This window comes from Phyllopteryx taeniolatus, chromosome 12 (genome assembly GCF_024500385.1).
Source record: "Phyllopteryx taeniolatus isolate TA_2022b chromosome 12, UOR_Ptae_1.2, whole genome shotgun sequence".
NCBI classification, from domain to species: Eukaryota; Metazoa; Chordata; class Actinopteri; order Syngnathiformes; family Syngnathidae; genus Phyllopteryx; species Phyllopteryx taeniolatus.
This window is the reverse complement of record NC_084513.1, coordinates 17,145,513-17,160,140: the sequence shown is the minus strand read 5'-3', so window position 1 is coordinate 17,160,140 and position 14,628 is coordinate 17,145,513. Positions and strand designations below refer to the sequence as shown.

At 40.7% G+C, this 14,628-nt stretch overlaps 1 protein-coding gene across 2 annotated transcripts in view; it reads left to right on the top strand.

Moving 5' to 3' along the window:
- LOC133487227 (neuropilin-2-like) overlaps positions 1 to 14,628 on the top strand; it is an 89,682-nt gene that overhangs the window by 58,380 nt on the left and 16,674 nt on the right. For both annotated transcript variants that reach the window (XM_061793488.1, XM_061793491.1), the window contains exons 12-15: positions 8,412 to 8,486; positions 9,765 to 9,929; positions 13,816 to 14,084; positions 14,349 to 14,445. In XM_061793488.1, the coding sequence (XP_061649472.1) occupies positions 8,412 to 8,486; positions 9,765 to 9,929; positions 13,816 to 14,084; positions 14,349 to 14,445 (606 nt within the window). The remainder of the gene's footprint in view (positions 1 to 8,411; positions 8,487 to 9,764; positions 9,930 to 13,815; positions 14,085 to 14,348; positions 14,446 to 14,628) is intronic.

Sequence of the window (14,628 nt, the reverse complement as noted above, 5' to 3'; positions counted from 1 at the left end):
TATACCCAATCATGGCACCCACCTGTTCCCAATTAGCCCGTTCACCTGTGGGATGTTCCAAACAGGTGTTTGATGAGTATTCATCAACTTTCTCAGTCTTTTTTGCCACCTGTCCCAGCTTTTTTGGAATGTGTTACAGCCATAAAATTCTAAGTTAATGATTATTTGCTAAAAACAATAAAGTTTATCAGTTTGAACATTAAATATCTTGTCTTTGTAGTGTATTCAATTAAATATAGGTCGAACATGAGTTGCAAATCATTGTATTCTGTTTTTATTTATTGTTAACAAAACGTCTCAACTTCACTGGAATTGGGGTTGTAAATGCAGTCCCGCTCTTCTGGCATAGACAGGAAGAAAAAACAACAACAAAAAAGGAAAAGAGCTTCCTTTCTTCTTAAATGGATAAAAGCAATACGTTGCAAAGGGCACATTAAAAATGCAACTGTAATGCTCGACCTCCTTTCGTCTTCATGGACCACTAGATGCATAGTGGTGCAGTCATATTGTGACATGTGACAGGTGAAGGAAACCAATGGAAATGAAATGGCCAGTTGGCTTGAACTGATGGCAGAGGGTGAGCGAGCGAGAGAGAGGGAGAGGCGGAGACCTTAAGGGAACGGTACATCCTAAATGTGTCAGGACTTGCCAGCAGCCTGATAGTGATGGGAAGAGCAGGGACATCCTCCGGTTTTGGCACTTGGTTTGAGTGTTTTAGGGCGGCTGTATAAGTCAAATCTGAAATGCAGTAATACAAATACTTCCAAAAATTATTGTAATTGTTGTCAAATAGAGAAAGGTTGTAATTGTTAATTTAAAAAAAAACATTCAAACAGACGACCTCACATGGACGTGAGGTTTGGAATGACTGTGATCAGATGTTCTGAGTCATGGCCACTCATTTGTTCTGATAGATCCAACACATGATTGCAACAACCATAAAAAAAACTGCTGAGTTTTTAATAAAACAAAGTTGATTTATGTTGTTGGCAGCACATTGAACGAGTGAGCAGCATGTCTGCCTCACAGTTTTGAGTTTCTGGGTTTGCCTCTCGGCTCCGGGCTTCCTGTGTGACGTTTGCATGTTCTCGCTGTGCCTGCTTGGGGGTGAATGTTACACTGGCTTCCTCACACATTCCAAAAATGTGGATTTTCATTGAAGCCTTGAAATTGTCCATAGGTGTCAATTTGATTCGCTATACGCGCCCTACGATTAGCTGCCGAGCAGTCCAGGGTGTACCCCGCCTGGATAGATGGATAGATGAAGGGATGATGGATGGTTGGTTCATTGTTGCCGATATTTTGCTTGCATATCCCACGATCCTTGTATGCTATCTGGACAAACATCTTGGGAACCGCTTACTATATCAGATAAATAATCAATCAGGAAATAGTTTCACTAAATCATAAAATGTTACCTTACCAATACATTTTGGACAATTGTATGCTTCCGACTTTGTGGGCACACTTTAGGGAAGGCTCTTTTCTGTTGTAGCATGACTGTGTCCCAGTACACAAAACAAGGTCCATAAATGCATGGCTGTATGAGTTTGGTGAGAAACCCTAACCTGAACCCCGTCAGACACCTTTAGGATTAACTTGAACAGAGATTGTGAGCCAGCAGTGATACCGATATCATTACCGTTGATGTCACAAATGTTCTGCATGAATGGACTAAAATCCCCACGGGCACACTCCAACATGTTGTAGATGATTCATTTTTCCAGGTGAGTGGAATCAAATGGGGGACTAACTCCATATTTTCTCTCAGTTTCACTTCATTTGGTGTATTGAGTTATAGCCTGACATCTTTTCTGCGGACATTACAACCAAGAGCATGATACAAATTGATCTCTTGACTATTGTAGTTGTTTAATAGCCTTTCTGGGTCTGCTTGCCAGATGTTTGCCTTCTGGATGTGATCATACCTTTAGACATGATAACTGCAACACCACTCACATTTTCACAGCATAGAAAATGCTCCTGTTACAACATCGTTTAGCAACTTGTGTTTTTACTTTTCTTTGTCAGTTTTCATTGTCTTAACGCTACATTACGTAATGCTAGGAGAATGGAACTGAAACCCATGACCTCCTCAGTCATGCAGTAAGAATCCCTTCTTAACAATAAAACAGAAATGTATTTTTGACTTTGTTGATGCAGTTGACTTAGTGTTTCACTGCCTGTTTTTGTGCATCACTGTGTATGTCTGTGCTACAGGAGATAAAATATTCAACAGTGCATCAGCTTCAGTCCGTTGAGCACAGCTGTTTACATATGCAGCCGCCACACATTCAAGTCACAAAAGTCTTTGTGTGTTGAACAAGTACATGCAGTACAACAAGAAAACCCAAGTATAACATTCTCAAAACCACAACTGTAGTTGTTGGTATGCTTGTGCTGCATGCTTGATCTTTTAAAGCTAAAGATTTACAAGTGTATTATTCACCGCAGCCGACTGCTCGCACCACAAGAATCAGTGGTGTCATTATGTTGTTTTAAGGTTCATAAATGTGTGACGCATGACTGCAAAATCCACTCACTCTTCGTGTTTAGGACATCAATTAATTTCCCAACTGCGCATGGACTTCTGTTCGGGACAAATGTCAAGAAACTAGTGTGTACGCCTTCCTGTCGAGGTGAATACCTCTTCCAATAAACAAATCACTAATATTTATCTATCACAAATAAAGCCATTTGTATTGGTCATTTCACAATTTGGGAATGATTGTAGTGCAAATATCCTTTTTACAAAGTCCCAAAGCATTTACTATTCCATTCTTTCCTCCTTGTTGTTTTCATATTTCACAACGAAATGCACTCGCCTCTCTGCCTCAGGGTGGCAAAACAATTTCCTGCTATAAAACAATCTTGGCAGCCAATTACAATCAAGGAATATGAGGTTATGCATACCTGATTCTTACTGGGTGTGCAGAATAGTGTAGTTTAGTATCTCATTATTATACCAAACCCTCGCTGGAGAAAATGAGACAAAAACCAGAATATTATTTTCGCAGGAGTCATTTTCATCATTCACGCTAGCTATTGAGGCAACATGTAATTTACAGTATTGGAAGCTGCCATATTTGGTCATGATTTGAATGCTCCAGCAAGCAGAACATCTGCATCACTTTTAGTCTGCGCCTTGTTGTTGGCAGGCTGACAGGCGAAAATGTACATACACCTGCCACCTGTTTGGATAAACAGGTTTGTTCTTGTCTAAATGCTTATGCTCTCGTTTTAGTTGAAAGCAGCAGTGTGATGGTGAGGCCGCTTGAGGAATATAACGGCAATACAAATGGGGTTTGAGTCTCAGACTTCACTTGTCATACACAATAACACTGCCAACAGACATGAATCATACTAGATACTGTGAGTAGAAAAGCATTTGGCCGCTACACCTACACAAAGTAAAAAACAAAACAAAAAAAGGGGTGACAAACATGGAGTTGTGGGGATTTTTTTCTTCTGGAAAGACTTTTCATCCAGAAAAACAATTACTGATATTCGTCACTGACGTCAAATGAGAGGGCCTGCTCACAATCTCTGTTTTAGTGTGCTTAGTGTACTTTTTGTCCATATAAAGTGTATCTAAGGTAACTACGAATTAGGCTGGGAAAATAAATAGAATGACCTGGCTAAGTTGACTTAAGAAATACTGTAGGTAGACACAAAATCTATGCCTTGATGCTTCGCTGGGACCCCCCAAAAAATAATAAAATATATATGTATTAAATTAAAAAATGTTCCGCCCAGAACACAATTTACGCCGCCGCAACCCGTGTTTCACACGGACATTTATTGCAGACGGTTGCAGTGTTGAGTCAATAATAAACTTGGCCAAAAATGACAAGGGACCCACTGTAAGTGATTTTTAAGACACAGGTAGATGTGTAATGTACATATAAAATAATAAATATGAGTGAGCCAAATGGTAGTTAGCGTTTTTTCTGACCTAAAATGGTAATCACTAGCGGGCTAATGCTAATCGCAATTGCTAGCCGTTTAGCATTTAGGATTTTGCTGTTTCAAATTCTGTACACCAAATTGAACCCATACACCCAGTACCAACATATGCAGGTTAAGGATTAAAGTCCTAGTTTCCTAATAATAGCAAGTAATGGTAATTACATACATTTATGACATCAATCTAAGGTATTCTGTAGATCATTATATATAGAGAGAAAGAAATACAATAAAAGTGATTGTAACCCTGTTGTTAATAGGGAATCGCTGTCAGATGTTTCATTATTGTATGACTTGCGTTATTATCTCCCATGAATGTAAGTAAACTATCTGTAAGTAAGTTCTGTATGTAGACGGTGGTTCATAATCATCAGCCTCTAGCAGATTCCATTAAGTTAAACATGTGAGCTGCTGTATAGCAACAGGTATAAACACAGGAGAAGGAATGGAAACTAATGTCAGTGTAGGAGGTCGAGTCTGGAAATGTGTGTGGCTTCGCCTACTCCATCTCCCAGCCCTCTCTTTGCATTCCCTCTTCATCACAAGGCCGTAATCACTCCCATCTCTGCCAAGGCTCCTGTAACACCCCCACCACACACAGACACACTCACACACGCAAACCGCAACCTCCACACCTTCCCTTCATTCCCGACCTCATTACCCGTAAGCACTTTTAGCTCTCTCGTCTTCCCGCTACTGTACGAAGCCATCTGTCTTTCACGTTTTTAGGACTTGGCCTTTAAACTTTGTTTCTTCAAGAGTCAGGCCGCACCGAAATATAGTTCAAATGTAAAAACATCTGTGGTGTTTTACCAACAATATATACAGTTGTTTATGTCGTCATTAATTTAGTATCGATGCTTCCCACTTGTCCTAATTCGGGTCACGTGAGTGAGATGGAGCCTATATCAAATGACTTTGGTAGTAATTTATCCTAATAGTCATGATGGTACACTGTCTTGTCAAAAAGACAACCATCTCTCTGCCATTGGCATGGACATACATACGTATTATACAAGAGGTGTCCTGGCTGGTCCGCTAATATCATAGTGGTAGCATTAGCATCAGTATATTTATGTTAATGTTCAGAGTTGTGTACATGGGACTCCTTGCTTTACGTCCTGACATATGACATTTCGAGGTTACGGACGGTGTGCAATGAAGAATCTGAACACACAAGTGTTTGCTGTGTTTGCAACTTTCCTACTTTGTTACCGTAGGTTAGTGATGAACTATGGCGTTTTCCAACTTATGTAAAAATTTGAGTTTCTTGACTTTAGCTTTTGCATGAATGGAACTCCATTGTAGACAGAGGACCCGCTGTGCAGCGCTTGTAAAAACTTTACTGCTGGCTCAATTGAACAATGTTGTTTTTACAAGGTATGCTAAAACAGATGCGTTTTGTTGGTGTTTAGCAAAGACTTTTGAATCATTGTTACATATTCTTCAACTTAAAAGTTATTAAAGAGATTATGCTACTGAGTGAATTGCTAATGAATGACCGAAACAAATCTATCTTATGAAGTCGTGTCTAGGAAGATGTATAATTTAAACCATCGCCTTGTTAAAATGTGATTGACAGGCCATGTAAAAGCCACCCTTGTTCAATAGCATACTTAGTGTAATGGTTTCTGCAACACTTAAACTCATTTCCTACGGTTCTCCGTGATTGTTAGCCATTCACTGCCAGAAGCATCTTGTTATTATCTTCATTGTGAGCAAGACACTTAAGGCGACAATTACAAGCGTACACTTCAGTGGTCGTACTTGCATAGTCTTTCCTTAGAGCATTGTAGGGCAAATCATGTTTTTTTTATACACATTGATGAATTTCTGAGTATTATCGTTGCAGTTTAATGGATTCCATATATTAAACAGTCCAGATAGACTGCTGTACACATTTTAATTCAGCATCACCAAATCATTTTCCATCGTTTTCATCTAATCTTTCAGCATCGTAATTCATCACCGTAAATTGCCTAAAACTTTAAAAATTGCAACATACTGTATGTGTAATCATGATGGTTCTTTAAAGTTGCCTTTAACCACCAAGTAATACTTCTGCCACAGGTATATTGACTTATTTACACAGTTACAGCTAAACTAAGATGTTTAGTCTGTCATTGAATTATTAAAAAGAGGAAATCCCCACACCATCCACTATGTCACTAACAAAGTATTCACAGTATACTCTCTTTGTCAAACACACACACACACACAGAATGGATAGTCATTATTTAGGCAGACAGAGGTAGATTTATACCCGAAGCTTTTACCATAATTGAACAGTTCTCGTCTCTGTTTCCGCCTCAGGCTGCTTAGTCAGCAGCTTTAGAATGAGGCCCGAGGCTGTGTGTGCGTGTGTGTGTGTGCGTGTGTGTGTGTGTGTGCGTGTGTGTGTGTGGTTGTGAAGACCCAACACTTTTTTCTCAAGTTGCCAGGACTTCTGTAATGGATTGTCGTACACTGGGCTCCACTCACAGGATGATTGTTTGAATCTAAAAGAGAAATAACCAACGGCGTAAACAATTCAACAAATTTGAATAATACAGTTGGTTGGATCATGTTAAGGCCAGCATCGGAGTGCAACCTGATTGTGAGAAAATAAGCAATGAAAAACAGATTGGTAGTCGGGACCAAAATCAAGCCAATGAAATGGAGCTAGAGAATAGATTTGATAAACGCTGTGTGTGGTCATTAATTTGGAAGGTGACGCTGAGAAACTTGAATCGTTATGCGTCTTTCATGTCTTCATGTCGGTCTGCCCTTCCCTATGCTCACTTCCTCTTTCCGCTCCTCACGGGGGGCTAATTACAGAGGTAAAGGGCACCAAATTAAAAGAGTTTAATGTCAGCTGCCGGGAGCTATTTATCCTGTTTTAATATCTGTTCCGGTGTGTGACAGCGTACGTGTCACATGTGTGTTTCAGGACACTAATTTGAATATTTTGTTGAACTAAAAATCATTCCATTGTGGGTACAATCTATAAACCCCGAGGTGTTATGACTCAAATAAATTTGCATCAGATGATGTCATAATGTTGAAGTTCAATTCATCTCGGCAAGGTACAGTTTAGAGCAATAAACTTTGTGTCAGCAACAATTCTAATAACCAATCAACAGACAAAATGAATTATATAACAAATTTAAAGTATTATGTTCTCGGGCCTGTCAGACATGGTACTGGTACATCATTGGTACTGAAGCAGAAGGGTGTGGAAAAGTGGTAACATCCCGATCACTTATTTTTAAAAAAAAAATGCATACTACACTGACCTCTACTGATTTTTGGAAAGGATACATAAAATGAAACCCTGTTTTAAGTGGGTTACACACATACAGCTTTTTCAAATGTTAAAGACCCCACAGAAAAAAAAATCACCAAGTGTGTGCTTATTGCTCTTATAGTGTGTGCTGTACTCGAGATGAACAACACAGCACAGTACAAACAAAACAATATAAAATATAAGTTGGGTTAAACCAACTATTCAACAAATCGACTTTACCACTGCGCGATGACCTCGTCACAATCCAGAATCAGCCGTGTAAACATGTTGTAATGCATACAACAGATAAATGGTCATTCCCAACCAGTTTATTGTCAAGAAGATTATTAATTATACTTGTAACTAAAGTTTTCGACCATCACATACACAAATCATCAGTTGTGGAAACTCTCAGTATATAAAAAATTAATCCACGAGCCTCTGTGACACATTGGGATGGTGTGTGCAGGTGCCATCAGACCACAGCAGACAGCAAGTGAGAAACTGTGGCTGAAAGAACAAACAGTATGAATGATACATGCAGACCACATTCAACATTCCTCAGGAGGCAAGAAATAAGTAGTTTACACTTAAATCCGCGCATGTGTGTGTGTGCGCGCGCGCGCTGGTGCAGGTTTTGCAAAAAAAAAAAAAAAAAAGTGAGTGAAAGAGACAAGATAAGAGACAGTACTTTCCTGAAAATAACTTGGTGAAAGGAAGCAGATAAACATATGTAGACACTTACAGTGGTGTGTACGCGACTGTGAAAGGGGGCGCAGGTTAAACATTGGGCGGGTGTTTAAAGAAGCAACTCTGGAAAAGTGGTTATCGCGCCCAGAATGTCGTTTACTGACAAAGCCCACAGCTGATGTGCTGGTGTTTGCACCACTCTTTGATTTATCATACACCCGTTGACACCAAGGTCGCTGTGAGTGCAGCATCTATCATATTATGTGTGTGTGTGTGCGGCGAGTCCCGACATCAGCCCCACAGTGAAGAGCGCAGCAATAAATACATTTTACAGAATGTACTTGTAGGCACTTTAGATTAAACATCATTACATCAAATAAACTCATAGTAGTGGTGCTCAATGGTAAATGTCATTCGTTAACGTTATGTAATGCATTAGTGTGAGCAAACTTTTTTTTTACTTATCCATTTGTGTGTTCCTTGTTTGCAGAAACAACCACTGTGCCTGACACAGCAACCCCCACCCTGCCCACGGTGGAAAGGTCCACTGCAGCAATGAGACCTGGTAAATATACACACACGCATACACATGCACACGTTTGGGGTGTTTGAGTATACACACACACACACGCACACGCTCGCACACTCCACAATCATGCAACCAGCACATTCGCCACTAAGGTCAATCTGCTGATGTCATTGTGCACCACTGGGTCTTTGGGCTTTGAAGTCTGTTGGAATCAAAAGTCCCCGATGAAGCTCTGTGTGAGTGAAAATAGGATCTCACAGGCACCAGACCTCACATCCTCTCTCTCTGGCTCTCTCTCTCTCTCTCTCTCACGCACACACTCACACAAACATGTACACAAACACACACTCACATGTTCACACTCAGACTTATGATGAATATGACAGAGAGCGGCTTCTGTCTGGCAAGTAATCTTACTGGATAATGTTATTTTAGAGCATCTAAAAGCACATACATTTTATTTCTTCAACTGTAATATTACATTTTATTTGATTTCCTTCATCATCTTCTTTCTCTCCCCGTTTCAGTGAAATATTCATGCTCGTCCCAATTTATTGAAAGGTTATAATATACTCTTAAGAGCGTTGAATATCAATGAAACCAGGTCGTCTCCTTTAAACCTTTATAGGGCACTCGTATAATGTTATGAAAAATGTCAACCTTTGTCGATTATTGGTGTACATTACAAGACTTTTTAACTTCTATATGGAATAAATAGAATTTATATGTTGAACGAACATGTTTATATTTTTATTCCATCCATTTTTTTTCTACAACGTACACGGCTTTTGCTGTTCAGTGTCGCATGGAGCTGGAGCCAATCCCAAGTGACTTGGTGAAAGGCGGACTACACCCTGGACTGGTCAGCAGTCCATCACAGGGCACACACAGTAGAGACAGACAACCATTCACACTCACATTCACACGGTCACGGAGTGGTAGCTGAACCTGCGCTAACGACATGGAATTCAGGCCACTTAACCTATAAACTATCGCTGACATTTTATATTTGATTCCCATTGGTAATATTTTGTGATTATCTTTATGATATAGATTTGTTCCTTATGCGGATCGACCAAAAAAGGTGGTCAGATGTTAGGAGATGCAATGCGCATTTGGAACATACGGTTCAGTTACCAAATATGGTTCCCTGCAAGCTACGACACAATTTAGCTAAGCCAGATGTCAGAAAGGAAAGAAAACAAAGAAAAGAGGGACTTTAGTGGTTGTTGAAATTGGCGCGACATGGTGTAAAAGCAGATTCATCCGTAAAAATCAAAGTTGACCACTTCTGTGTTGTTGTCTGTGTTGCAGCCACCACGCCGTCATTGTGGGCCGTATGTGACTTTGAACTGAGCCTGTGCGGCTGGTCCGCGGATCCCCAATCAGGTGTTAGCTGGTCCTTGCACACGGCCAGGAGCGCCGCTGCCGGTCATGGCCCACATGAAACCAGGTTGGATCTGACACTGGGATCAGAGAGTGAGTACTTAATGTACATATGTGCTATATGATTATTCAGAAAGTTAACTCAGTATATTTCCATGTATGAAAGGGGTGACCCCACTGGCTGTGTAATCCAGATTTTGATGGCTATTCTCTGACTCAAAGCCTTGTGGTGTTGTAAAAACATTCGAAAATCGATAGGTGGGAGGTCAGGTATCACTGACATGACATGCAAGTTTAATGGAGCTTCTTTAATTGTTATTATTTTTATTTATTTTTTACAATTTCAAATTTTTCTTGTGTGTGTTAATAATAATACTTTGGGCAAAGTACCCCATGGATCAATCATTTTAGTTCACTTAACATACTCAATAAATTGTCTTGCTGAAATTAGCAAGTTCTGGGGAGCGGCCCTGTCTCATGCAAGTGAGTGACTGCATACCCCGTCCCAGTTAATGCTTGGCCAATGACAAGTCCAGCTTTTGTTACCATGATGACCTGTGATGGAGCCTGAGCCTTGCTAGTAGAGTGGCTGTCACTTGCTGTAGCAAAGCCCATGGTGTGGGAGAGGAAAAAAAAAAGCGATCATAAAGAAATAATAGCATTTTGACTTGTGGGCTTATAAACGGACAACTAGTCTTTTGCAATGTTCAGTGCAATTGACAATATGAACATAATTCTTCTCATGTTTTCTATTTCTTAGCGACAGTTTTCCCTTCCTAATCGCATTCAGAGCAACGATGAAACTGTGCCTATTTAGTGAAGTAGCTCCTGTCGGTTCATCGCCATGTCTTCAGTGTAAACAGTGGCCGTCAGCAGGCCTGACCCAAAAACTCAATCGATGAATCGACCAGCCCTACATTTTTGTAACATTTCTGTTTGGTAATATATGTGCCTTAATTGGCTCAACAAAGGCAGGGAACCACAGATCTATGCAGTCATTTATTTACTTGAGTCGTTGATTTTGAGGATACTGTCATCTCGTGCAACATTCCATTCATCTTCTTCATGTCGGTGTTATCGCGCCTTCTCACAGACTTTTCCTGTTTCTGTCACTTGTGCTTTTCTCATGTGTTCATCTTTATTAAGAGAGCCCGAGGTAGTCCTGCACTGTTTTACCCATCAACCACACGCTTGCTGCATCACCCAACCTTCGGTCCACACACCCGTGGGCACTACTGTACTCACACACACATACACACACACACACACACAGAGCCCACAGCGGTCAGATAAATCAGATGATGGCGCTGACAGAAGTGCAGCCTTAGCTCTCCAGCTCTCCCTGAGGCTTCTTGCAGACACAAACACACATATTTAACCACCCAACGTGGGTCGGCCCACATATTGAACACTCAAGAGCCCACTCCCATACACAGACGTGACCTTGCCGTATACTGAGGCTTTCTGTTTGTGTATCAAAGCCAAACACTTTAACGTTGACTGCACAGCTCCTTTGTGAATAGACTGGGTTGCACGTGTGTGTGTGTGTGTGTGTGTGTGTGTGTGTGTGTGTGCGCGCGCGCGTTTGTGCTCAAGCCTTTCTAAGTATACGAGTTTATGAGAAAGTAAATTTGGCTATAATAGAGCAAGGGAGAGAAAGTTTCCTGTTAGACAGCAACATGACATTAAGTCTTGTTCTACAGCACATGTGCGAGGCACCCTGTCAGCAAGCTGTCTCCCTATGCAGATCAAATCCCTGCGCTTGTCACTAAAAGCTATTTTAGCGGCTTTAAAAGCGAAAAACCCCGACCTGAACAGAACAGAGCTCACAAAGGATCCTTTTGATCTCAGATAGGCCGTGACTGAATTTTATACCCTGGTGAGATTTTCATAGAAAGAAACTCTCCACGGTAGACATGCCTGTAATTGAAAAGCAAAAGAAAGGAGTTTATAAAAGCAGCAAAAAGCCACTCACTGCCACTGACTAGGATATCAATTTGAAACACCTAAACCATTTGCTTTGAATTGCTTTAGGTCGAATAGGTGTCAGCTCTCTATGGGGGTCTTATCTTGCCTTTTCAGACCTGAACATTATTTTGCCCTGTAATTGTGTCACCATGTATTAATTATAGCAAAGTTCACACAAGTGACTGAAAGTCTGATTACTCCTGTCTGTCTGCTCGTGGATGTGTGCCCTTCACATGAATTAAAAAATTAAATGTCTATTGAATATGTTGAATAAAGTGCTCAAGTACAACATAATTGAATGTGACCCATGCTCACTTATTTCATAAATTAAAGAAAAGGACAGGGTCCCCCCCCCCCCCCCCAAAATGACAATGGTAATATGAATATGTGAAGTAACTACATGTCCTAGGCAAACATATTTTTGATTGAACTGCTGAAATAAATGAACTTGTCTAACATAATTTGTTGAGATGCACCTGTATTACAGTAGATATAAATATCTGCACACCTCCGTTCAAATGCCAGGTTTATGTGATTAAAAATAAAGAAATAAAAATTTCAAAAGTTTCTCCACCATTAATGTGACCTATAACGTGTACAACTCGAAAAAAACTGGGAAGTAAAAATAAACAATTGAGATAATGTGGTTAAACAAGTGTTAAGTCTTATGGGGGGGGGGGGGGGGGGGGGGGGGGGGGAGCTGTTCCAATGTTGTTATTTTCGTTTTTTTCTCATAACTGATACCTTTGAATAACAACATCTCTCTGATGCTGTGCAAGGTCTCTGTGGACTGTTGTGACTCCAAAAATGTGAGGAAAAGCCTCATAGAACATCTGAACTTTATTTGGGGTTCATCAGAGGCACGTTAAATGGTGGCAGGTGTGTGCGGATTCCCATTTACCATGAGTTTGAATGTGAGTGGTTCATTCCGAACACAGTCACATCCACAGTTTCAAGACTGTGTACACACTTGTGCAACCACATTATCTGTTGTTTATTTTTCCTTTCCTCTTGGAAAGATGGTAGTCCTTTTCAATTCCATTGTTATAGGTCACATTAATGTTGGAAAAAGTTTTGAAACCTGGCTTTTGAATAAGGGTGTGTAGACTTTTTATATCCACTGCATATCACTGCAGTCAACTCCAGAGAGGTTCCCCATGCACAAATGCAGCACCCACTAATCATCAGAAATACAAACGAGGTGCTTAACATTTCTGTCATTCATAACAACTGACAATTGTACACAGATATAAAAATAAGATGCACAACTACAAATGATGTGAACACGCATACTCACGTGAGCACTAATACACTCCCTCCGAGCGTCTCCGCCTAGCTCGCCCGTGGAGAGTTTTAATTAATTCTCTTCCTTTGTATGTTGGCCAAGATCAAAAGCAGAGAGAAGGGGCGGGGGGAAAGCAACTTTTTTCTCCTAAATGTACGTACTTAATGAGCAACTGTAATTTAGGTCCCCTTTTTAATGCCTCCAAGTAGAGAAACGGAGTTAACTCAGCCCAAATACATTATTCATTAGCTGTGATATGTTGTTGTTGTCTGAGCAGATAGATAGATAGATAGATAGATAGATAGATAGATAGATAGATAGATAGATAGATATCAATGTCTGTATGAGTTTAGTGTGTGTGTGTGTGTGTGTGTGTGTGTGTGTGTGTGTGTGTGTGTGTGCGTGTGCGTGTGTGGCCGTGGCCATTAGTGGCGATGATGAAATGGTGGTTTCATTTGTGGCTTAGCCTCATACCGCAGAAGGATGGCGGTAATGCCCTCAGCTCCAAATAACCACTTCCAGCCACGATACAGTCACTCGGGCCTCTTTTCCTTCTGTAAAATTAATTGCTTTGACCGATTCTATAATGATCTGCAGCAGGCTAGAAGCGTGCATATTTTAGATTCTATTTAGCGTTTTCTTGCAATAAAAGAATGTATACATGTATCATGTATCTGAACGTGTGTACCTGTAAAAATATAACACTTGCCTCTTCCTGTCCTGCAGATTTCTCAGGGAACTACCTCCACCTGGACGCGGGGGCCCACACCCAGCGCAAGCGCGCCAGGCTCCTGAGCCCGGAGGTGGCCCCCGAGCAAGGCCCGCTCTGCCTGGTCTTTTACTATCAGCTGCAGGGGGAGGCGCTAGGAAGCCTGAGGGTCCTGCTCAGGGACAGCGAGCAGGAAGAGACGCTTCTGTGGTCTTTGAAAGGAGATCAGGGGCCTCACTGGAGGGAGGGCCGCACCATTTTGCCACAAAGCCCCAAGGAATATCAGGTAGGTACAGCGTTAGTGATATTAAAACTAAAACTACACCTGAGATACGGCACCCATTGTACATTAGAAAATTCTCAAAGCACACCAACAAACAAAAATGTTATTAAAAGTATGCTCTCTGAAATGTCCGTCCTTGTAAATGGCAGAATTGTTGATGCAGCTTACTGTATGTACAGGATCTCATTAGAACTTGAGATTCATGCAGAATATATTTCTAATCCAATTGATCTCATGGTCTCTATACCTATTTGTTCTCTGCTGCAGGTGGTGTTTGAAGGTTTTTTTGAGTATCCGACCAGAGGCCACATCAGAATAGATAACATCCACATGAGCAACACCATCAACCTGGAGCAGTGTGCACGTAAGTCTTCAAAACTTTCTGACATTCATGGACTGTATCTATTTGTTTTTCATCTCACACTAATAAGCCAATGGTTTTCCCTCACCAGAGAGTAAATGCAAGCAAGTCGGAATGAGGAAAACTCATTATTATATTTTGCATTTACAGGCATTAAGAAGGCAAAATAAAAATGAAACTAGGCCA